This window comes from Kogia breviceps, chromosome 16, assembly GCF_026419965.1.
Source record: "Kogia breviceps isolate mKogBre1 chromosome 16, mKogBre1 haplotype 1, whole genome shotgun sequence".
Lineage (NCBI taxonomy): Eukaryota > Metazoa > Chordata > Mammalia > Artiodactyla > Physeteridae > Kogia > Kogia breviceps.
Window position 1 is genome coordinate 10,322,559 of NC_081325.1, and position 25,342 is coordinate 10,347,900.

The 25,342-nt window shown below is 34.5% G+C and overlaps 1 protein-coding gene across 9 annotated transcripts in view; it reads left to right on the forward strand.

Annotated features, from left to right (window-relative positions):
• Positions 1-25,342, forward strand: part of PDS5B (PDS5 cohesin associated factor B) — a 183,483-nt gene that overhangs the window by 89,294 nt on the left and 68,847 nt on the right. For all 9 annotated transcript variants that reach the window (XM_059041609.2, XM_067016965.1, XM_059041611.2 and 6 more), the window contains exons 10-17: positions 1,146-1,240; positions 5,693-5,838; positions 8,284-8,435; positions 9,900-10,013; positions 14,070-14,151; positions 17,269-17,317; positions 19,824-19,963; positions 21,726-21,841. In XM_059041609.2, the coding sequence (XP_058897592.1) occupies positions 1,146-1,240; positions 5,693-5,838; positions 8,284-8,435; positions 9,900-10,013; positions 14,070-14,151; positions 17,269-17,317; positions 19,824-19,963; positions 21,726-21,841 (894 nt within the window). The remainder of the gene's footprint in view (positions 1-1,145; positions 1,241-5,692; positions 5,839-8,283; positions 8,436-9,899; positions 10,014-14,069; positions 14,152-17,268; positions 17,318-19,823; positions 19,964-21,725; positions 21,842-25,342) is intronic.

Consider the following 25,342-nt stretch of genomic DNA (forward strand, 5'->3'; position numbering starts at 1 on the left):
AAAATTTGCTTTGATATTAGTGGAAATAATTATGATAGATAGGAGTAATTTTGGCACAATTTTAGTCATATAAAGTAATACAGGGTTTAGTGCAAGATCTACCAAACATTTGTGAATGTTCTATATTTAAGAAAGAATAATTTTAGGAAAAGCTTTCTTTTCATTGTGGGATTTAATAATGTATATGTGCATTATGTTTACACATATACTTGCATAAACAGATATATTTGAGATTATAGGGCTTCCCTGGTGGCGCAGTGGTTAAGAATCCGCTTGCCAATGCAGGGGACACAGGTTTGAGCCCTGGCCCGGGAAGATCCCACATGCCGCGGAGAAACTAAGCCATGCACCACAACTGCTGAGCCTGTGCTCTAGAGCCTGCGAGCCACAACTACTGAGCTTGCATGCCACAATTACGGAAGCCCGCATGCCTAGAGCCCATGCTCCACAACAAGAGAAGGCACCGCAATGAGAAGCCTGCGTGCCACAATGAAGGAGTAGCCCCCGCTTGCCTGAGCTAGAGAAAGTCCGCCCACAGCAACAAGACCCAATGCAGCCAAAAATAATAATAAATAAAATAAAATAAATTTATATATAACAAAAAAGAAAGTATACTATTTATAGGAAAAATTGTGTCATTCCAGTTCTTGTATTTGAGCCAAATGTGTACTGTTTAAACATCCTCCTTAAAAGTACATAGTTCTGGGCTTCCCTGGTGGCGCAGTGGTTGGGAATCCGCCTGTCGTTGCAGGGGACGTGGGTTCGTGCCCCGGTCTGGGAGGATCCCGCGTGCCGCGGAGCGGCAGGGCCCGTGAGCCATGGCCGCTGAGCCTGCGCGTCCGGAGCCTGTGCTCCGCAACGGGAGAGGCCACAGCAGTGAGAGGCCTGTGTACCGCAAAAAAAAAAAAAAAAGAAAAGTACATAGTTCCCACAGGAGATTGATCTAGTTTAATATAGAGGTTCCAAAGCATTCTTACATATATAGTATATCAAAAAGTTTGTTAAAATAATCTGGTTCTGCTTTGAATTATCCTGTATAAATTGTTTTTTCTTTTAATTAGAGAAATAAATATAAATTAAGTGCAGGTTAAACACTTATCTGTCTCTTATTTTAAAGATTACTCTGTGACATTATATTTTATCAGGTTTAATGATATCCATGTACCAATCCGCCTGGAATGTGTGAAATTTGCTAGCCATTGTCTCATGAACCATCCTGATTTAGCAAAGGACTTAACAGGTACTGTATACCCATAATGGCAAACATTCCTAGATGCTCTTTGCTGAAAATAAATGGTTTTATATACAGGAAAAAAACCCCTTTTTATTTTTGGTTGTTTTTTGTGATTATTGTTGGTGAAGTCTTCTTGTTTCAGTTCATCGTCATGGTGAAGCTACAATTTTTATTTCCTAGTACCTACATAGACTAGCAGCACTTACATAAAAAGTAGCGTTATCAGAGACAATATATTGGTTTCTTAATTTAAGAACAATTCTAAAAGTATTTCAGGCATTTGGATTTGAACAGGTCTTGACTTTGAATAGATTATGGGACTTCAGTTGTCTTTAATATTTCGAGAACTTAGGTGAGAGTAATTAATTTATGAACTGATTTAACCATGCTTAATAGAGGTAATTTTTCTGAAATCTGTATATTGATGAGGTATTTCAGAACTTCGCATTTTTATAGTAATGAGAATACTGCGTATCTGACTATTGCTGCTCTGTTAAGGTTTTTAAAGTTATGAAATAGTTCAGAGAATACGGATGAATACGGCAGCCACTGTCTTCCTCAGAAATGTTAGCATTTTGCTGTATTAGCTTAGGAGGTTAAAAAAAGAAAGTAAATTGCAGATACAGTTGAAATGCTGTTCACAAACTCCTCTCATTCCTACTTCTGTGGAGGGTAACCTCTCTATTAAATTTGTTCTGCATTCTGTTCATGTTTTTCTATCTATGTCACATGTGTATCTATATATAAGTTATATATAGTATTATGTGATTTGAAAATTTTATTGAAATAATTTGAATTTGATATAGTTGAACTTATTCCTACTATCCTATTTTGTGTTTTCTATTTTGCATGCCTATTCTTTGCCTCTTTTATTTCTATTTTTCTTCTCTTCTGCTCAACTGATTACTTTTCTTCTCATTTTTCCTTTTTCATCCATATGGGCTTGGAAGTTACATTCTCCTTCATGCTTTTACTGCATAGTTGATTAATAAAGTCTGAAATTAATCAGCTTCTTTCTGAGCAATCCAGGACCCTTGAATGGTTTACCTCTGAGCACTATCTTCCCATCTTTCATATTATTGCTTGTTATTATTTAGTTATTTACTCTTTTTAAAATTTTACCAACTTGTAGTACATTTTAAACTGCTCTTTCTGGGAGATATCCTGCTTGGAGAACCCTTCGTCTACCTGCTGACACCTGAACTTGGACTGCTCACTGTGTGTGAGCTTCTGCTTTATAGCATTCATCTTAAGATGATCTGTTCTTGCTCTCTCTTTTGCCTTCCCCCTCTCCTTCCCTTCTTTTCTCCCCCGTTTTCTTCTGTGTGACCCTGAGCATGTGTGTGTGTGTGTGTGCGTGCGCGCGTGCATGTGTGTGTGTGTGTGTGTATGTCTGTTTCTTCCCTTTCTCTTCCTCCTCTTTTTTCCTGGATGTTTCTTTTACTCTGGAGCATCCTTTTCTTGTGTTATGGGTGCAGTATTCTCTGAGTATTTTGGAGTTTTCTTTTTCTTAAAAATGTCTGTTTCACCCACTTGTTTTTCCCACTTTTTATTTGCTTTTGTCTGTATTTTCCATGTTAGTGGCTTTCCTCAAATGCTTGGCAATCCATGGCCGTCGGCTTTTATTAAGAGTGGAGGACTAAATTAAAAGCTGTTCAGAAAGCCCTGAGCATATGGATGGGATTGTTGACTCTGAACTTCACTGTAGGGTGATCAGGGTGGGTTGTTTGTTGGAAAACCTTTAGTTTAGATACTTTCTCTTTGGCTATTCAGATTCCCCAGAAAAGAGTATTCTACCAAGAGTTTAATTTTAATTGCTTGTGTCTTTGGGACACCATATTATTACTTTATTTTTTATTATAGAGTAGTATTTCATTGTATGAATACACCATAATTTGTTTATATCCATTTTTTTTCTTTTGATGGATATCTGGGTTGTTTCTGGTCTGGGGCGATTATGATTAAGATTACAGTGAGTATTGTATAAACGTTTCTCTGGATTTATGTTTTTATTTCTCTTTGGAACTACTTAGGAGTAAAATTGCTGGTCATAGGGTAAATGTATGTTTAACTTTATAAGAAATGACCAAGTTCTTCATAGTAGTTGTACTATTTCCCACTTGCACCAGAAATGTTTGAGGGTGCAGTTGTTTAGCATCCTTGCCAACATTTTGTATTGTCAGTCTTTGTGGTTTTAGCCATTCTCATAGGTCTTGATGTTTGTTATGATTTTAATTTGCATTCTCCTGATGACTAATGAGATTAGCCATCTTTTCATGTGCATATTGATACATATGTTCTTTTAGAAGTATGTTTAAATTTTAAACCCATCCTTTTTTAATTGGCTTGTTCTTTTTTTTTTTTTTCTTGTTGATTTGTAGTAGTTCTGTACATAGTCTGTATCTTTTTAAGGTATTTTTTCCATAGTCAGAACTTCAATGCGTTGTTTACTCTTGGCTAAATAATAGATATTTTGTTTTTTTATAGCTGTCTGAAATATACTTTAGATGGGAATAATTTCACCAATAACCTTTTTAGTCCTTATCATTGTTTTGAATGCTTTGCTTTAGCAAAGGATAGTGTACAGTTTCATTTTTTATGAAACATTTATCTTGTTATGTATTTCCTAGTCTCTAGCCTCCTGGCACATTTTAATTTTTAGAGTTGGCTAAAAGACAGATTTGAAAAATCTAGGGGTCTAACTATTAATGCAGATTTTCAACCACTCCACTCCATGTTTTCAGCTGCTGTCTTCATTCAGCTCTGCCTTTCTCATTGCTTGGTGCCTTGAATTTCAGGGTTCTTCTACCCTGGAAATGATCTCGTCTATGGCTTTTCTTTCCCTTTTAGATTTCATCCTTCTCCTTTGTCCCTGGGCATTTACCAGTCATCCATCCACCAAAATATTGGTGAGAAATCTCTTCTTCTGTGATCTCTTCTCTTGTTACTTGTCCCTTTTAAAAGACATTTTCTTAGGGTTTCAGGAGTGAGCTGAAATAAGTATGTTAAAAACATAACATTTATATTCTTTTCTCCATAGTGTGTTTGTGAGCTTCATCCTGTGCCTTCAGCCAAGTTTTGAGGGACGTAGCCATATTGGGAAGAGTATTGTTAGATGCTACATCATGCTAACTGTTGAGAATTTCTTCTTTGTCCTGTTTTCTCTTCCTCTGCACAGTTAATATCTATAAGTTAATAGCTCTTGTGTATACCTGTTTAATATGAATGATTTGTTTTAGGGAAATGAGGATGCATCTGAAAATTGATGGTGTGTGGTTTTTTCCATTTTGTAGTGGCACCTGAAATAATAATATTTATTGCATTTGAAACAAGTACAGCGAAAGATAAAACTCCTGTCTTTATCTTGATGGGTAAATGAATTTGAGATATATTTAGCATGGGGCATTTGAAATCAATACTAAAAATAACCTTCTTTTCTGTGATACATAAAATAATAGTTCCATTTCTTCAGATGTTTTTTAGCAACATATTGTCTTAAACACTTTTTGAAATAGTTCCTATTAGTAGAGAGTGCTCATGGTGGAGGGGCTTAGGACCTGGGCATTGATTTTATGAGCTTTTGCATTATATTGTTAACTGTTCATTTATTGAGAAGTAAATCCATTCACAATCATAAGCTCTGTTTGTTGTTTATAGACATGGCTATGTATGTTACTCTAGATCCAAACAGCGAAATTTTATCTTACTGGTCATATAATTAAAAAGCTGAATAATAATTTATGTTCACTTGTGGTCCTCTTCTTTAAACCATTAATATATCATTACTGAAGATTGTTAATTTTTTCTTTCAGCTTTCTCAGTGCCAGATCTGAACTTCCATGTTTTTGACTTTAAGATTTTCCTCTAGTCACTTGTAATTGTTAAATGTTTCATTTCTTCTGTCTTCCCTTTGGCCTTCCTTTTAGTTCGGTTAAACAGAATTGCCTTACGGTCTTTCCTGTAATCCTATTTCTTGGCTGCCATTACCTTAACATTACCTTAATTTTACTCTTTCAATAACCTCACTAAGGGTTTACCTAGTTAAGGGATAGAAACTTGAATTCTCTAGCCTTTTCCGATTAGAACCACTTGACTTGAATATTATAACCATTTAAAAAACAAAAGTGAAATATTTAACATTGATATACTTCTTGGTTCATTTATATGGTTTGTTGAATTAATGAGTTTAGGAACTCCTTAGTTAACTACCCTGTTCCACAAATGGGGAGGGGATTTACTACTCAGTTGCATGTAAACTGTATTTTGCCTGAAGGACTGACTTTCTTTCCTTCTTCCTTCTCTTTCTCCCTTTCTCTCGTACCTACTCCTAATGTTTTTGAAATATTGAACCTTCTCCTTAGGTTTTGTTTTGGTTTACTTTCAAAGATCTTATGCAATCTTTTAAAACATTTGAGTTGTCAAAGTTTCATTTTAATCAAATAAAATTTTATCTTTCAGAGTATCTTAAAGTGAGGTCGCATGACCCTGAGGAAGCTATTAGACATGATGTTATTGTGTCTATAGTTACAGCTGCTAAAAAGGATATTCTTCTGGTCAATGATCACTTACTTAATTTTGTGAGAGAGAGAACATTAGACAAACGGGTAAGTAGGGTTAATAGTTATTAGTAGGTTTGCATTTTGAATACTTGAAGTGTAATAGTATTTCATTTGAAAATATTGAGATTTAAATGTAATTAGCCCTTTTTTGGGGGGAGGCATTTTAATATCTAAAATAATGTTTATGAGAAGATTTTACTTTTTGTTACATTAAATTTTATTAGTTTTTCTTTATTAGGATTATTTGTTCTCATCCTCAGAATGGGCTGGCTCTAAATGGTAGAGTAATCAGATGTTTAACCTGTACACTAATTTTAGTAAGTGATTTTTGAAAAGGTCTCTGAACACAACTTCTCTTTTCTCTTTTTCCTTTCATATGGGTATCAGTTCATAGTCCTCTAGCTGATTGTATTATAATTTCTATGGAATAGAAAATACAAGATGTTTTCTTTTAATTAATTAATTAATTAATTTATGGCTGCGTTGGGTCTTTGTTGCTACATGCAGGCTTTCTCTAGTTGTGGCGAGTGGGGGCTACTCTTTGTTGTGGTGTGCAGGCTTCTCATTGCAGCAGCTTCTCTTGTTGGGGAGCACGGACTCTAGGAGCGTGGGCTTCAGTAGTTGTGGCACACTGGCTCAGTTGCTCAGTGCATGTGGAATCTTCCCAGACCAGGGATCGACCTGTGTCCCCTGCATTGGTAGGCGGATTCTTAACCACTGTGCCACCAGGGAAGTCCCCAAAACGTTTTCAACATGGCAAAGCTAACCCCAGCAGAGCAGCATGCTTCGAGCCTATCTCCCATGACCCCAAACCTTCCTTCTAGAGCACTGAGCAGCTCCACTCTTTAGGTAGTGGCTTCTGAAGAGGGCACTGTGTCTTACACTTGTATTCCATGTTGCCTGGAATGTATTAGGCACTCAGTAAGTGTTTCAGTGAATATTTATTCTCCCCTCTTCCCCATTGCCTTTCCTTGATGGCATGGATTTTACAGGCTAAGATTTAAGAGTAGTTTTGGTGAAGGATGAAAATCTTTGGTGTATTTAGGGGTTAATAAGCAAAGAAAGTGGGAAGCCTCTTGGTAGATATGAATAGCTCTAACTAGGTAAAAACTTCACAACATTTTGAAAGTCACTTGTATGGTCGATTGTGCTATCTCCATCATTTAATTCTCTCTTTGATCATGTGGGTTGTGGATGGAGAATACATGGACAGGAATTGCATGGTTTTCCCTCCAAATCTATAGGTATTGAGAGTAACTTATTTTACTTGATAAATTTAGACTTGTTGTTACTGAATATTTCAGTAGGGTATTAAACAATGAAAAGGCCAAAAGCTATAGAAAAGGAGGTTTGCATCATGGTAGGATAACAGCCTTCTAAGTGTTCAAGTAAACTTTCATAGTTACACTTAGAATTTAAGCTAAGTATTTGTGTATTATTGGGATCATAATTCATGTATGTTTTTGATCATCATGTTGTGTTCATCATAGGACTGCTTGGTTCATTCATACAAATATTAATTGAGTACCAAAAAATAATTAAATATATTTATGTTACTGGCAGTATTAGAATATGCTCTGTATCTTTAAATTCTCCCTAAAGTTGCACTTTCGGGAATTAGAGGTAAGATAGGGAATTGGAGATAAAGTTTTTACAAACATATTGAATTCTTATTTTATGAGTAAAGCTTTTGAAGTCTTTTATTTCAATATGTATGCAGTGGATGGATGAAATAAGGACTTATTTACTGTAATTAATTGAAAGAGAAACTAAGGGAAAAATGTTGCTATGAGTGACAGATTGCAAAGGAAAAATTAATAATCTACTTAGATTCATGAAGTTCTAAATATTACTTACGTCCTACTGATTATAGTGCTGTGTTTATGTAAAATTTAAGATTAAACTCATACCAAGATAATTAATGTTAGGTATACTATAACAGTTATGTATTTATTTTAGAAAATAGTTGAATACATTTATACCTGAACGTCTTTGCCAGATATACAAAATGAACCACTGATGTGTCTTTGCATTCAGCCTCTGATAAAGCCATTGTCATGTATACCTTTAATACAGGTATGCTTAATATAGACCATAATTTGGAAAAAAATCTATAAGGAATAGCTCACAGTATCCACTTAACTGTCTTTGCCTTTTACAATTTGGTAGCATGCTTTCCCTCACTCATTCTAAGTGACATTATGTAGATTGTGATTGATTTTTGTTTTTTAAGGATTGGTAATGGGTATAAGATATCAAAGCATTAAAATGCTTTATACATGTTAATAGATATCTGTGCTTGACATAGTAGATATATTAAAATGCTAGTTTTGTTTTTTCATATAGTCATTACAGATTGACATCCACACACTTAGGTATGATGAAAATAAATTGTGTAAAGCAAATAAAAAAACTGGGAAGCTAGACTTTACTGAATTAATATAAGAGGCATTTTTAAATTACAAGAAAAAAATTTTGTTTTTTTTTAAGTGGAGAGTGCGCAAAGAAGCCATGATGGGACTTGCCCAGATCTATAAGAAATATGCTTTACAATCAGCAGCTGGGAAAGATGCTGCAAAACAGATTTCATGGATCAAAGACAAATTGCTACATATATATTATCAAAATAGTATTGATGATAGGTAAGTTAAAGACACCACATGTAAAATGTTTGGTGCTTTTGGTATTATATAACTGTTGTTGAGCTGTTGTTTTAAGCTATTTTCTTTATAACTTTAAACTCCCTCCTCAGTTTTTACTGCAAATTAAAGGTAGTGAGTGACTAGTTGCTTTCCCACCAAAGCCAGAAATGAAGTAGTAATGTACATATAACTTTAGGGATGGATACGTCTTTTATGGTCATTTTCGTATACTATGTTTTAACAGTAATATTTGAAAGTAGGAGTGTATGTAATTATGATTTAAATTTTGTTTCATAGGTAATTGTGTTATAAGGATTCACATTCATTTTTTCAAATAAATTAAAATAAATATACACCCTTTGGATTTAGACATTTTAAATAAAAACAATTCCTACTCAAGGATAAAGATAGTTTATAAATTTATATAAAAACACATTATCTGAATATAATCTTTGTATTTTTCTATTCCCGTGTGTAAGGTTAGATCTTATATGCAACCTAGTGATTTAGTAGTTAGTAGAACTGTAACTTCTGCTTGCAGTCTGCATTGATTTGTGAATTTTTAGTGGGGTCCAAATGATCTTGCTTATTAACAGGTGAGAATGAGAAAATCAAGAACCAGTAGGACATCTTACAATTTTAAGAGGTATGGGAAGTAGAAATGGAGTATCTTAGGTTGATATTGTCTAAGAGACTTTATAGTTATTATTTTTAGAAAATTGACGTTTTTAAGCTTTTTGAGTGTATGGCATCAGTGCACAGAAATTTGCGTTAAGGTTTCATAGCCCACCCCCCACCGTTTAATTTTTCTTTCCTTTTCTTATTTTCTTTTTTTACTTTTATCTAGGTCTCTTTTCATGATGATCACTACGAATAGTAAAGAACCTTAAACATTTCTTTCTTTTTTTTTTTGCGGTACGCGGGCCTCTCACTGTTGTGGCCTCTCCCGTTGCGGAGCACAGGCTCCGGACGCGCAGGCTCAGCGGCCATGGCTCACGGGCCCTGCCGCTCCGCGGCATGTGGGATCCTCCCGAACCGGGGCACGAACCCGTGTCCCCTGCATCGGCAGGCGGACTCTCAACCACTGCGCCACCAGGGAAGCCCTTAAACATTTCTTTATGGTTAACTTATAGATTATTAGAATTTGTCACTTGGAAAGTTCTGATGTAGTTTTTTTAACCCTTTATTATTTAGCCAGTGAAATTGAGTCCCTGGTATATAACTTGCCCAAGGTCATGCAGAAGTAGTTAATCTTAGTTAGGTGTAGGACTGTTTCCAGTACATCCAGCTAAAATTTTTTCTTTGGCTCTTCTTATAGAAAGAAGTCTTTGATTTGGTAATCTCATCTCTACTGAGAAAGGAGAAGCTCTTTTATATGTGTTCTTTTTGTGTTTTGGAAATTTACATACATATTTAATACCTGCATTTAAATAAATTAATACAGTACTTTATGTTTTTTCGTAGATTGCTTGTTGAACGGATCTTTGCTCAGTACATGGTCCCCCACAATTTGGAAACTACAGAACGGATGAAATGCTTATATTATTTGTATGCCACACTGGATTTAAATGCTGTGAAGTATGTTTCAAATGTTAAACTCTGTTCTTTCCATCTTTTGCAGTATGTTGGATTTTATGGAAAAGAAAACAACTGTATTTTAAAATGTCAACAGTTTATGTAATGCAAACATTGTTTAAATGGTCGGACACAATAAAATACTTGGATAGGAAACTTTTTCAGAAAGTACTGCTATTAACATGAGATTAACAAGGATTTTTGTAATTAATTAAAAAACAGAGCTGATTGACATGGAATCTTTTAGGATTTAGTTTTTCTCCCTCCAGATTTTCATATTGTTGTCTCAAGAAATGCTGATGTACCTTTTGTTTTTGTTTGTATTCTTTAAGGCATTAGAAAGTTCCATATTGTGAAATTAGTACTTTATTTTCACATGATACTGATTTGAATTATAGTGTAGGACAGTAGGATACATATTTTTGTGCTGCATAGCCTCAACATGGTGTTATAGTTTGATATAAAGGTAAGCACAAATACATTTTTATGACCATGTTTCATTCAAAAAGTGCTTTTGTATGGCTTTGTAGGGAATTGTCATTTTGGACATGGGAGAGGCATTGCTAATTGAATCGTACTGAGCCTTAGGAAATTGAGGCCTAGAGATGGATATGCTCTAGGTTTCAGAAAGTTTAGATCATCAGTATTGCAGTGAATGTGTAACTTAATCCCCAGCTAATGGGGATTAAATATTCAGAAATTAGAAGTCTGAGGAGCTGTATATAATTTTCATTCCTACCACAGCTTAATGGGACTTTTAACTGCACTTCCCACATGGAAATTATTATATATGCTATTTATATCTTTCGTAGGAATGTTGAGGAAAAGGGTTGTAGGGGGAGAAATGTACATTTCTTGATATCCACTGTACTTCAGGCACAGGAATATGCGTTAATTGTGGCTGCTTTTCTGCTACAATTGGCAGAGTTGAGTAGTTTCAACAGGGACCTTATAACCCACAAAGCTTATAATATTTACTTTCTGGCCTTTTATAGAAAAAGCTTGGCAACTCCCAGTATAAATGATTTTTTTTTTCTGTTTTACACATGATGAGCTGAATCCCACAGAGATCAATGAACTTGTACAAAATTACACAAGTAATAAGAGACAAAGCCAGAATTTGAACTCAGTTCTTCCTGGTTCCAAAGCTCATTCTTTTTCCACTGCATATAGTAAAATATGTTACCACTATAATTAATTGTAAAACATACAATTTTCATATGCTAGCATCTGTGGAATTGGAATGTATCCTTTTCTTCATGGTGCAGTTGATGGCCTCTTAGAATGGATGAGATAGGATATGTATATATCCCATTTGAAACAACCTATTTAAATCACACCCAATCTGGGCGCCTTGACTCAGTTCACCTGTCATTCAGGAGTAAAAATGAATTAAAGACACTTTCAAGCAAAAAATGGGAGTTCACCACTCATAAATCCTACTTGAAAAAATTACTAAAGAATAAAAAAGGAAATTGAATCCAGAAGGAAGGAATAGGATAAAGTTTTCTTTACAAGGGGTTGGGGTCTGGATTAAAACGTAGGTTATCATCTAGGCTGATATTGTGCCAGTGTACACCATTGCAATGATATGTGAACTCTCTTGAGAGTCCCTGGGATACCCCGCCCCATGCCTGGGTGGACCCTATCAGATAACATGTTAAGATGGCAGGTAAAGTGTTCTAATGTTCTTTTGTCATATAAGAGTGAGGACAGACATGTTGATTAATTAGACCATGAATCAAGTGTGCATATTAAAACTTTGAGTCGCCCCTAAAAAAATAGAATTTGAATGTATAACTTCTAAACCCATAGGAGCAAAATATTAATGAAAACTTTAATACCAGAAGTGGAAAAGAAAATAAAAAATAATTTGAAAATAGAGTACACAAAACATAAATAGCAGTTTCAAAACTAAATATTTTTATCAGATATCATTCATCATTTAAATGACAAGTCCATTTGATTGAATTAAAAAGAAAAAATCGTGACATAGGATATATACTGGAAAATAATGTCATGGAAAAGTTGAAAGTAATTTCCAATCTGTGGATCAATTAATTCTACAGAAATGGTTGGTGAGTGAATGAGTATTTATCTCTTTTAAGTTAAAATACTTGATATATATATATATAATGTTTTTAAAATTATTTTTAATTTTAATCAACTTCTTGGAATTAAGTGACCAACTATACACCTATTGCTTCTTAACATTTTATTACTTACACTTTAACTTTACATTTATCTGTGATTATTTTCTCCAAAAGTCTTTACACTTATTATCATGAAGTATTTAATGCACACAAATCACAAGTTTTGAAGCATAGTAATAAAATAAAACTATGTATGAATCTACCACCCAACTTGTGAACAGTTCTCTCTTTCATCCTCCTATCTTCCTCCCAGAGGAAACCACTAGCCTTAATTTTGTGTTTTTCATTTCCTTTTAAAAAAGTTTTATCATATGTATGTATGTATCCCTTAATAATATATTTTTAATTTTTGCACTTTATGAAAACGGAATAATTGTGGGTATAGTCTTCTGTGACCTGTTTTTTCACACCTCTCTATTATGTTCCTAAGCTTCATCTACTCTCTATATAGCTTGTGGGTCATTCATTTTCACTGTGGTACGGAATTACTTTGTCATTAAACCACAGTTTTATTCCATCATCTTGGCATTGCAAATCTGAGTCAATGGAAAAAATGGACATTTGTGTGTTTCCATTTTTTTAATAATACAAATAGTACTACTGTGAACATTTTTCTATTTAGTATACACATGCAAGGATTTCTCTAAGGTATGGTTATGAATGGTTCTCAAATTTGGCTGCATATTGGGATCACATGGAGAGGTTTAAAAAATATTGATACATGAAGCTCATCCTCAGAGATTGTCATTTAATTTGTCTGGAGTATAGTATGGGCATTGGGGTTTTTAGGAAGGCGTTTCTGGAGATTGTAATGGGCAACCAAGGTTTAGGATGGAATTGTTGAGAATGCACGTTTTCAGTATTATAAACTAGTCAAATTATTTCCCAATATGATTATACTAATTTATACTCTTAACAGTGGTTTGTAAGTTCCTGCATCCTCCAAAACATTATCAGGCATCTTATTTTTTGCCAATCTTTTGGGTATCAAATTTTTCTCATTTTTTTCATTGTCCTGAATACTAATAATATTGATGTTTTACTTAATGTTTCTAATTTCACCACAGTCCTCTGTATATAATACTCTGTATTATAACACCTGTTCTACTTCATTCATTTACATTACCATTCTAGCCCAGAAAGTCATTTGAAGTTTTGTGACCTCTAATTAGTTTGAAAAGTATTTTAAAATAGCTGCTTGGCAGGCAGGTTCCTGCTAAGAACTTGTTTGGTAAGGATTTTTCTTATTTACTGAAAGAGCCATATATTTTATTCTATATCTGTGTTCTTTTGGGAAGACAAAATACTTCCTATATTTTATTTTATTTTTTAAATTTATTTAATTAATTATTATTATTTTTTTTTTGCGGTACGTGGGCCTCTCACTGTTGTGGCCTCTCCCGTTGCGGAGCACAGGCTCCGGACGCGCAGGCTCAGTGGCCGTGGCTCACAAGCCCAGCCGCTTCATGGCATGTGGGATCTTCCCGGACCGGGGCTCACTTCTTTTCCATTTGTGTCTTCTATTCCTTTTCATCCGGCCTACTATTGAATACAAGACCTTACCCATTAAATATTGCTTTATTTCTTAAGTTAGTAATCTCTGCAGTTCACTGCTATGCCCTTGCCTGTTCCAGTTAATGATAGATTTTCACTATTTTTATACAAAAGAAAAAAACAACCACCACTAATCCCTTTCTTTTGATACAGCTATCTCCTCAAATGTTATTATCTCTTATATTTGACTTCTCTCTTTCTCTTCATGTATCATCAGTTGCTTAGTCCTGTAAATTTTACCCTTCTCTGTCATCTCCATTTGTAATTTGAACTTTTAGAAAAAATTAACATGGTTGGGATATTCTGGAAGGATGTTTATCCTGTTATTTAAATTTATGTATGTGTTTTTTAGAGCACTGAATGAAATGTGGAAATGTCAAAATCTGCTCCGACATCAAGTAAAGGATTTGCTTGACTTAATTAAGCAACCCAAAGTAAGTTACCACCATTTTTGCTATGTGTTGAACAACTATTTTTGAGTGGAACACTTCTGACTCTAGAACCTATGATCTCTAACTTAGAACGCTGAAATTTTTAAGAAACTTATTGCTTAGAAAAATTTAAATTTACTGTATCTGCAAAAGGTGATACCCAATAGGAAGGAGAATATGCTTCTGTATACACAGAATGAAGCCTTTTTTGGTAGCTTTAAAATAAAAAAAATAAAACCCAAACAATAACTCAGCATTATTGAAAGCATAGAAAACAGAGTAAAATTACACTTAATGTTGCTACAGTAAAATGCTCCCATCATCTTTATATAGTCTTGTGGTTATAGAAAGTTTTAATATCATGTAATTATAGTTTAGTATCATGATATTTTTACTTACAATTAATATTACAGTAATTTTAATGTATTACCTGGTCTTCATAATTATAATTGAATGTTGGTTATTCATCCAGTTGATGTTGTTTGAGAATGTTGTATGTAGGCCTGTAAAAAGTATAATTCATCTAAAAATCAGCGTGCCTGGTCATTTTAAATTGCATCCAGGGAAAACAGTGTAGTGTTACATTTTGTTTCTTTTTCAGTGCACAGTGGACCCCCCCCCCCTCCCCTTCCCCCCCAACATACACCTCATGTTCATAGGACAGAGGTCAACAGAATGGAGTTGTTTCATCTAAGGGGAGAAAATTTCCAGTTTTCCTAGCTGTAAATCTTGCTGTTTGCCCTAAAAATCAGTGAGCTAACATTAGTTGTTTTAGTGGTTTATAGTGACCTCACATTTTTCTTAACCTCTAAATCACTAGTAGTAAGGCATTTCATACCACTTGTTTGCCTGATTGAAGCTTACAACTGAGTAGTATTTTTGTTTTGTAGGCTAACAGTGACCTCTTTGTTTATGGTTTATTGAACATAATTTAACCTTCTTTGATTCCTGAGTATATTGAACCTGCTAGAAAAAGTTTTTCCTTATAGTCAATGCCTTAAAACTAATTTTGGAGCTTCTGCTATTTCAGTACTTTCTGTGCGAAAGAGGAAAATTGGAAAATCCCAGTTAAGTTAGTGTGTTTCGGCCAAATAAACGTGAGTTAGTCAATGTTATAATGCAGTGTTGGTGTGTTTCAGGTAATAAGCTCTGGATAAAGTGCCCTTTTTTGCCACCTAGAGACTTGTTACTTTACTTCCTCTAGGTAAAGTTGCAAGAATGTGAGATGTTCTTATTTGCATGTGTATAAAATTATTCCTGATTTTAGGCATTATTGAAGTCATTAGCAGCCGAATAGCATAAGTGTGTAGATCATATGTTGAACAGTGTGATGTATGAGACAGTAACCAAAAATAACTTTGTTTTTGACTCTCACTGTCCCTTTAAATTTTATTTAGTGGGAACTTCTTCCCTTTGCCTGTTCATGAAAACTTGGGAGAGTCTCATGACATTTCCTTTTCGGTCTACGTGAAATAAAATACAGTCTCAATTCAATTACAGTGTTTTTATTCCCTTCCACTTTGTGGTATTTTCCTTTAAATTATCTTAAAATAGTTAACAATTTATCCAAATCAAAGAGAGAATTCTCATTCATGTGTGGTGGGGATGAAGAAGAAACAGAATGGAGGAGGATAGTACTCTAAAGTGGAATTCTAGTGAAAGGAGAATTAATAGTCTCTTATTACTTAATATTCACTTTATACTGAGAATTGTAGTAGATATTATAAAGTTAGAAAAAAAAGCAAAGCTGTGTTTAACTTTTGGCTGTTTATAATTCTGCCTATTTTACCAGGAAGACTCTTAGATATAATAATCAGTACATGTTTCATTGGCTTCCTCATTATTCCTTCTGATTAAGATAGTTTTTATTCTTTCTTAGTAATGTAGCCCTTCCACTTCATGTAACTAAATTGATTTGCTCAGTGTCACTCAAAGTGACTCTGTAATTTGCAGTATTGTACTTTGTTGGTGATGTTTCTTTTTCATGTGGATCAACTTCTAGTAAGGCCAGCACCACGTCTTTCCCCTCAAATTGAACAACAGTAGAAATCTTATGTTTCTAGTCAGATCTATTAAGTTCCAGATATTTGGGAATTAGCTCTCGTATGCTATTCTATGATTCTTTGTCTCTCCTTCCTTTTAGAAAGCTCCTTCTCAATAGGAATGGTTTGTGTATTTGTTTATTTTTTGATTTGTTGCTTTCACCCCAATGTTTTTCTAGCTCAATATTTTATGCAGAGTTGCTCAGTGACATTTTTTTTAATAACACTAACCTGATGGAATGAATAACTAGTATACTTAGAAACATCTTTTATACATGTGACTTTACAGAGTGTATTATGTGCAGCATGATGTGATGAACACATTCATTCACTGAAATACTGTCCTGATGCAACAAATAACTAGCACTCTTGGAAAACTTTTGTACCTGTCAGTGGCATCTTCATTGTCTCCATCCCATGTCTTCCCCGTGGCTTCATGACTATGCCTTATAATCCTCAGGCTTAACAATTTTAGGAATACCTCAGTTCAATCAGAATTACATACTTAATTGTCAACTTTTTGTTTGAGATAGGCTAAAAATGTGAAAACCAGAATTTCCAGATTATTTTCCTTTTTTAAACTTAGTTGTCCTGTTCTTTGAGTACTTAAGAAAAACAAAATATCTCTGTGTCCCAAAAGGTTGATGTAGCAGTCATCTGTTTTTGTTTTGGAGGCTGACAAAACAGGACAAGGGAAGAGGTGACGACAGTGGAGTATGACTTCACTTCTACCTTTCATTTGGTTCATCTGGAGTTTAAACATGGCTAAAGAAGGAGCATATAGTGGTGGTCAGGGCGTGGGCCGAGAGCATGAGTGGGTTATGCGTACTTAACTTTCTGAAGGATACAATGAAGATTATTGTTAGGAGATTTTTTGGGGGGCTATTTACTAATTGTTTAAAATTAAAAGACTTTTTTTAAAGGAGTCGTTTTGGGTTTACAGAAGAATGAGCAGACAGTACGGAGTTTACATATACCCCTACCCTCTCCCCATTTCCCCTATTATTTACATCTTGTTTTAGTGTGGTACATTTGGTACAGGAGATTTTAATTTTGCATTTTTTTGTGTGATTTACAGACAGATGCCAGTGTCAAGGCCATATTTTCAAAAGTGATGGTTATTACAAGTAAGTTATTTCAAATATTTTATGTAAAATTTAAGGTTTATTTGAAACATTTCTTTTGGATAATATAAAGTGTTTCTTGGAGTTCCATTTTAGATTTGATAATATAGAAAAATATTAAAGTTTTTTGATTGATTTTTTTTTTTTCCCCCAACACGCTCAGCTTTCCTTTTTTTTCTGATTTTCATTTATTTTGCATACTGTGCAGGATTATTTTGTGTGTTGATAAGAGCAAGAGCTGGGTTTTATTACATAAATTTATTTTTATTTATTTATTTTTGTGTGTGTGTACACGGGCCTCTCACTGTTGTGGCCTCTCCCGTTGTGGAGCACAAGCTCTGGACGTGCAGGCTCAGCAGCCATGGCTCACAGGCCTAGCCGCTCTGCGGCATGTGGGATCTTCCCGGACTGGGGCTCGAACCCGCATCCCCTGCATCGGCAGGCGGACTCTCAACCACTACGCCACCAGGGAAGGCATAGATTTATTTTTGAGAATACATTCAAATTACTGCATAACCTTGCTGTTAAAAACTGCATCTGTGCTTTGGTATTGCTTGATCTAATGTGAATCTATCTGAAGTTAATTTCATCCTGAGCCAAAATTTACGATGAAAGATATACCTAATAACTACAAAAGAGCTTCTTTGAAAAAAAAAGTTAATTTGCTTTTTTGCTTTCAGTGATTTAAAATAAAATGTTATTTAATTGCCTTTAACAGTAAATACTAAAGGATTGTGCAGCACATCTCCTTTGTTCAGGGCAGGGGTAGGCAAAAGTAGCGGTTTTTGTAGGTCATTTGCTTTTCCTCTCACCTCAGAGATCACTGTGTATAGCATATGGATGGAGGGAAAATCAGGAACACCTGGAGGAATGCTTCTACTGAGCTTCCACGTGGTAGTAATGAAGAGTTCTTAGACGGATTTTTGAGATGTTAACAAATATTCCGAGATGTGTGTGGAAGTAATGCTAAGACACCATAGAGAACAGTAACCTAATTCATTGGGTATTAGCTAAGTGATAGAAGTTTTAGCATGAGTAGAAATTTCCCAAAAAGACCAAAATATGTTTTAGTCCTGAGCAGTTAAATTAGTTTTCAGTCCCTTTGGATAACTTAAAGCAAGTGATTTTGTGCTATTGCTTTTTAACAACTATTTCCCTGGTTGTTTGGCTGCAGACACTGTCCCCTAAAGGAGATCGTCTCCTATATTCTTTCTTTTTTTAACCCCCTATCCATTTTCTTCCAACAAGTACAGTATTAACCAAATTCTGTTGTGAGAAATGCCAGTATCCTGCAGGTATTAATAGTATCATCAGAAAAAAGAGTTCCATGGTCTAGTACGTTTGTAGAATCCTGAATTAAAGGGGCTTTTTGTTGTCGTTTTTCCCTTCCTCCCTTTCTCCCTCTATCTCCGTCCTTCCCTCCTCTCTCCCTCTCTCTCCCTCCCCCTCCCTCTATCCCCATCTCACTTTCTTTTTGTTTTGTTTCGTAAATGGTATGCTTTATTGTAGCCTTTAATATGATGCCTATATCTTATGGAGGGGCTGTAAAGTGACATTTTCCAAAACTGTTGACAAACAGTACAGTAGAAGTTTTGTATTCTAGAAATATGGAAATGTCATACAGTCAAGTAGTTAGGAGGAAAATTTGTTCTTACTATATTCAGTCATCTAGCCAAGACTTAAAATGGAATTTCAGAGTTGTATATGAACTTGAAGACTGCATTTACTGTATTCATATTTTAAGATTCAACACATTTCTACTATTTTTATTAGAGTCCATAGTTCTGTATTATAATTTCTGGTTTTAGAAGGATCCTACCTAGTCTTGTTCTCCCTCACAGTTGTGAGTAGCCAGGAAAAAAAGATTCTAGGATGAATATTTTATTAGCTTTCATAAGTGTTTTGATACATGATGTATTAGGAGAGTAGTATAAAACTCATCTTTGATTCTCCTAGAACTCATCCTTTCTCATGCGATAATGGCCTACCCAGCAGTAACACCTGGAACGTGTTGCTCAGCATGTGTTGGTGCCAAGTAGCATGCGTGTGTGTGTGTGTGCATTATCTCTGGATGGTTTAACAGTAAACAGTGCAGTACAGGAAAATGGTTACTTCTAGGTAAAACTGATTGATCTTCATCTCTTGCTCTGAATTGCAAAAGAACAATGTATACAACAAGCTCAAGGGATAGTAATAAAATTGGTATTATTCAGGTAGACATTTAATGCCTTTAAGTATTATAAGGAGTTATTTAGAAATAGCCAGTTTGGTCTTTCTCTGATTAGATGGTCCTTCACAATGATCTTATTTTATGTTTCTAGGAAACAAATTTTTATTTGTGAAAATTTATTATTGAAGGTGCGCTACGATTTTTATCACATTAAATTAAATGAATTTGTAAGTTAGGATTATTCATCAAAGTAATAAAAAGAATGAAAAATGTTGATTTCATTTATTATTTCGAGAAATTTCAAAATTGTATTTTAATTGAATTTTAATTTAATTTAAGGAAATTTGCCAGATCCTGGTAAGGCTCAGGATTTCATGAAGAAATTCACACAGGTGTTAGAAGATGATGAGAAAATAAGAAAACAGTTAGAAGTACTTGTTAGTCCAACATGCTCCTGCAAACAGGCTGAAGGTTGTGTGGTAAGGATAGAAATTTAAAAAGAGCTCATGTTTGGAGAAACCTCCAAATCTTTTTTTGTCCCCTTTTGTAATTCATTACGTAAAATTTAGAAAATATCACAAAAATAACAATACAGTTAAACTGTAATTCCTCTATAGAGACTGTTGTTAATATTATGGTGTATGTTTATATTATACATGTATCTTTGTACATTTTATTTTCTCATTAATTAGTCTTTTGCAGTATTATATTTAGTAGCAACATAGCACACCATTGAATATGTGTACCATAATTTATTGAACAGCCCACTTGTGTTACACTTTTAAATTTTTTCCCAGTTTTTGATTAATGTAAAGAATACTTAATCTTTATAGCTAAGTAATTTTACACAGTCTGGATTTCATTTCTTTAGAATAAATTCATTATTGGCCAGTTATCACTGTTGGGAACAAGCAAAACTCAAACAAAAACATCATTATTTTGATAGGGTTTGTAAAATTGGTTGCTAGTCATCTGACCATTTTTTCTCCTTCAGTATATTAGCTATTCTTATTTCTTTTGTAAATTGTGTGTTTTTTAGTCTTTGCCTATTTTTCTGGAATATTTGTCTATATCTCACTGATTTGTTAGTATGTCATGGCACTGTATGTTAATTAAGCTGCAAATATAGTTTTCTATCTGTTGTAGTTTTCCCTTTTCATTTTGTTTATGATGTCCTTTACATACTATGGTTTTGTTATCTCACTAAGTCTATCAGCAGTCTCCTCAAGGTTCTTGCCTTTGGAGTCCTGCATATGAAATCCCATGCTATTGCAGCTCAATGAAAATGTTTACTGATGTCAGTATTTTTTTAAAAAATATTTATTTATTTATTTACGTTGCGCTCAGTCTTAGTTGCAGCATGCGGGCTCCTTAGTTGCGGCTTGAGGGCTCCTTAGATGTGGCATGCGAACTTTTAGTTGCAGCATGCATGTAGGATCTAGTTCCCGGACCAGGGATTGAACCTGGGCCCCCTGCATTGGGAGCATGAAGTCTTAACCACTTTGCCACTAGGAAAGTCCCTGATGCCAGTATTTCTTAATCTGTTGCCCATTTATTGTCTTAAATTCTTTTTTTTTTTTTTTTTTTTTTTTTTTTTTTTTTTTTGTGGTACGCGGGCCTCTCACTGTTGTGGCCTCTCCCGTTGCGGAGCACAGGCTCCGTACGCACAGGCTCAGTGGCCATGGCTCACGGGCTGAGCAGCGGAGTGGGATCTTCCCGGACCAGGGCAGGAACCTGTGTCCCCTGCATCGGCAGGCGATTCTCAACCACTGCGCCACCAGGGAAGCCCCTAAATTCTTTTTTAAAAACGATGATTTTTGGCTCTACGCCAGGTTGATTAAATGAGAATCTTCACAATGAGACCCAGGAATCTGTAGTTTTAATGAGCTCCCCTAATAATTTTGCTTGTTGAAGTTTGTGTATCCACTGATCCTTGGTTTTATTCTTTCGTATTTGTTTTCATCATTTTGGAATATTTTTGGTGTAAGGTAGGGATGTAACTGCTTTTATTCTAAATGTCTGTTCAGGTATTTGAATATAACAATATATTGAATAATCTACCTTTTTCCTACTTACTTGAAATATTACCTTTCTCCTATGCTAAATTCTTAGTCTATTCCTATTGATTTGTTTATTCCAGCACCAATACTACATGGTTTTAATTATTATAGGTTCTTAACATTTGAATGTAATGAATTATTTAAAAATACTTTTAAAATATTTTAAAAATCTGCATTACAGCGTGAAATAACTAAGAAGTTGGGCAACCCCAAACAGCCTACAAATCCTTTTCTGGAAATGATCAAGTTTCTCTTGGAGAGGATAGCACCTGTGCACATAGATACTGAATCTATCAGGTATTTGTATATTAAAATATTGAATTTTCATTACTATTAATTCATTCATGCTTTAGTAGTCAATCATTAGTGGGTGCCTGCGCTCATTATTGAGTAAGGCACTCATAGTATAGGTTTATGTATATACATAATGGCTATACCCTAATCTGTAGATATCTGTAAATAGATCTATTCATATATATGTGTATGTTTGTATATATACATACACTCCTCTGTATATATATGTGTATGTATTTAGTTTTTCTTGTTATTTATTTTAATTTAGGTACTCTTTCAATTTGGATGAAAATTTTGTCAATCCAAGCCTAGTTTTTGTCTGTTACTAGTATACTAGTTAGTTGGCTTGCATAGGTTAACTAATAGAAACAAATTGCAGTTCTGTTCTCAGGAAAAGAAAACTAAGTGAATATGTTGTAAAACAACATATGATGCATTTTCACAGATACCTGAGAACTGAAAATGTTATTTTTAAAACAACCTTCATTTAAAGTTTCAGGTTTGAAACTTTATCACCTGACTGTGATATCTTGGAAAATACTTTCTTTTTATATCTGTACTTGGTTTTATAAAATGTGGGAAGAGCTCTTTTCTTTTCTATTTATTTATTTATTTTTAGTTTTTATTTTATTTTATTTATTTATTTTTGGCTGCACCATGTGGCATGCGGGATCTTAGTTCCCTGTCCAGGGATCGAACCTGTGCCCCTTGCATTGGGAGTACAGAGTTTTAACCACTGGACCGCCAGTGAAGTCCCCTTTTCTTTTTGTATTTATAAAATATATATATAGCATACTGATTTATTAGTGATCAGTAGTACCTTTCAGAGGTATATTGGAATCTAAAATAAATAATACTAATGGTACACTCTGTACTCAGTAAAGCCCCTTTGGGGTTCTGTGTGGTTTTTTTGAGGAGGGCAAAGGATGTAGCTTTTCACTTGTGACCCTCCATAGAGTAGGGAGACAGACCCTACTTTGGATCCCCATTTGTCACTTTGGACTCCTCTTGCATCATTTTTCATTTGAAGAAAGGGTTCTTTGGTTTGAAAAACAAAAGGAAACAAAACGAAAAACCAGAACCTTCTATATTAGTACAAGGAAGAATCTGAATCAGACTGAAATTCATTAATTAAATAAATAATCCCATGCCTGCTACAATATATTTGAAGTAATGCTAGTTAGGTATTGGCAAAGCATATTTTCTGCTTTTCATCAACCTTCTGTTGAGTAAGGGAATAAAGAGTTTTAATCAGGAAATTATATTATAGTTCTATAAAATTGGTGCAGATAGTGTTCAGAGGACCGAAAGAAGATTTCTCAAAGGGGATAGTATTTGACCTAAGAGGAAGAATGGGGTAAGATTGTATTTCTACAGAAATGGGAGGAGTATTCTAGGTATTGAGATTAATATAAGCCAAGCTAACTGGGATAGGAAAGAACAAGGATATTTAGAAAATGATTTCCATCTATTTAAAGTACAATATGGAGAAGTGTAAAAGTGTTATGAGGTGATTCTAAAAAAGCATTTGGGATCAGATTGTGGAAAGCCTTTAAGATCTAACTTTAGAGCTTTTACTTTGTTCTTTGCTCTGTTGAGAACCAGGAATGATTGATGATGGATAGGAGGAGGGAAGTCAAAGAGATAGACTGCTAAGGTGTTGTTATAATTGTCTGTGGATGGTGGTAGTGGGATGGAAGGGAAAGAACATATTTGAGGAAGGTTTTAAAAGAACAACGTAAAAAATGGGTCATCTTACTGGAAATGGGGAATAAAAGGGATGAGTCACAAGTATATGGGATCAAGTCCAGATGATGAATAGTATTACCATGAAAAGAATGAAAGGAGCTGGTAAGAAAGGATGTGCTGCTTATTTGGACACAATTTTTTTTTAATCAAGGCAAATTGAATTTAAAGTGAAACTGTGAGAATAGATAGTTCCCTGAGCAAGATTATGTAGAAAAAAGTTTCAAAGATCAAAAGATCATGGACAGAACCTTGGAATTTTTTTTAACAGTAGAAAAATTACAGAAAGGTAAGAAAACCAGGTTATTGCAGTATTTTGAAACTTAAGATAGAAAAAGTTTCCAGCAGTAATATGTGTGATGAACAGAAAGACTGAGGGCCAAAACAGGTTTTTGACTTTAGCAGTTAGTAGGTCATGGTGTTACAGAAGAAATGTTCAAACATAAATAATAGTAACAGGTAGTAGCCATTAGTGCTTATAACGTGCCTGGGTTGATTTTCTGTGTTTTCTGTGTTTTAACTCACTTCTTAACTTTATAAGGCAAGAAATATTTTTATTCCCATTTTACAGGTAAGGAGCAGTGAGCTACCCAGATGTTTGAGTAACTTTCCCACTGCTGGGAAATAGCTAGCAGCATTTAAACTGAGGAAGTCTGGCTCCAGCGCCCTCTTGCTTTAGCTACCACGCTGCAGAAAGATTCCACTCTTGTTCCCCACCAGTAGTCAATGAGTGCCCAATTCACCTAACTCTTCCTGATAGTGACTTAACCTTTTCAGCCTTTGCCTTTTTATAGGTGAATGATGGTACTATTTTTTAAAAGACCAAAAAATTGTGAACATTTTTTCCCTATGTGTTTCTTGGCTAAATGTGTTTTCTTTTTATTTTTCTGTGAGTGGCTTAGAGGAATTGTCTTTTTCTTATTGATTATATGAATGCTTTATAAAGTAAGGCTAGTAACACAGTTTGAATGCCTTTTAAATTTGTGCTTGACATTAATAAATATTAAATTATATAATCTATTATTTGTTTCCTTTATGATTTCTTTCTGCCTTTGGTATCGTATCAGGTGGTTATGTTTTTTACATTTAGTCTTTAATTGGTCTGGAATTCATTTTGTTGTAAGGTGGAGATAGAGATCCATCCTTTTTTAAAATCCTGATAGCTAGTTGTATCAGCTCCATTTATTGAAAAATTAATTCCTTCCCATTTGACTTGAGATGTTCCCTCATTATAGCATAAATTCTTATATTTGGGGTCTTACTGGATTTTTGCCTTGATTTCTTTGTCTTTTGAGGCTTTTATGATACATTTTTATCTCATTGAGAAAGTTTTTTAATCCTTCCTCCCCTAAAATGTACTAGATGTTCCTAAACATTAATTTTTCCAGATGGGCTATAGAATGTGTTTGTTGAATCTTGTCCCACACCAAGTTGTGTTCCTCTGAGATGTAGTGAAAAACACCATTTGTGTAATACTCTGTTTCCATGCTTGTCTTGATTTTTTTCAAATCTTTATGCTCCCTTAATATAATTTCAGAAGTTATGTACAGATTCTGTGCATTTAAAACTTTTAAAAATAAGTTTATTCATTCATTTATTTATTTATTGGCTGTGTTGGGTCTTCTTTGCTGCGCGTGGGCGTTCTCTAGTTGTGGTGAGCGGGGACTGCTCTTTGTTGCCGAGCGTGGGCTTCTCATTGCAGTGGCTTCTCTTGTTGTGGAGCACCGGCTCTAGGCACGGAGGCTTCAGTAGTTGCGG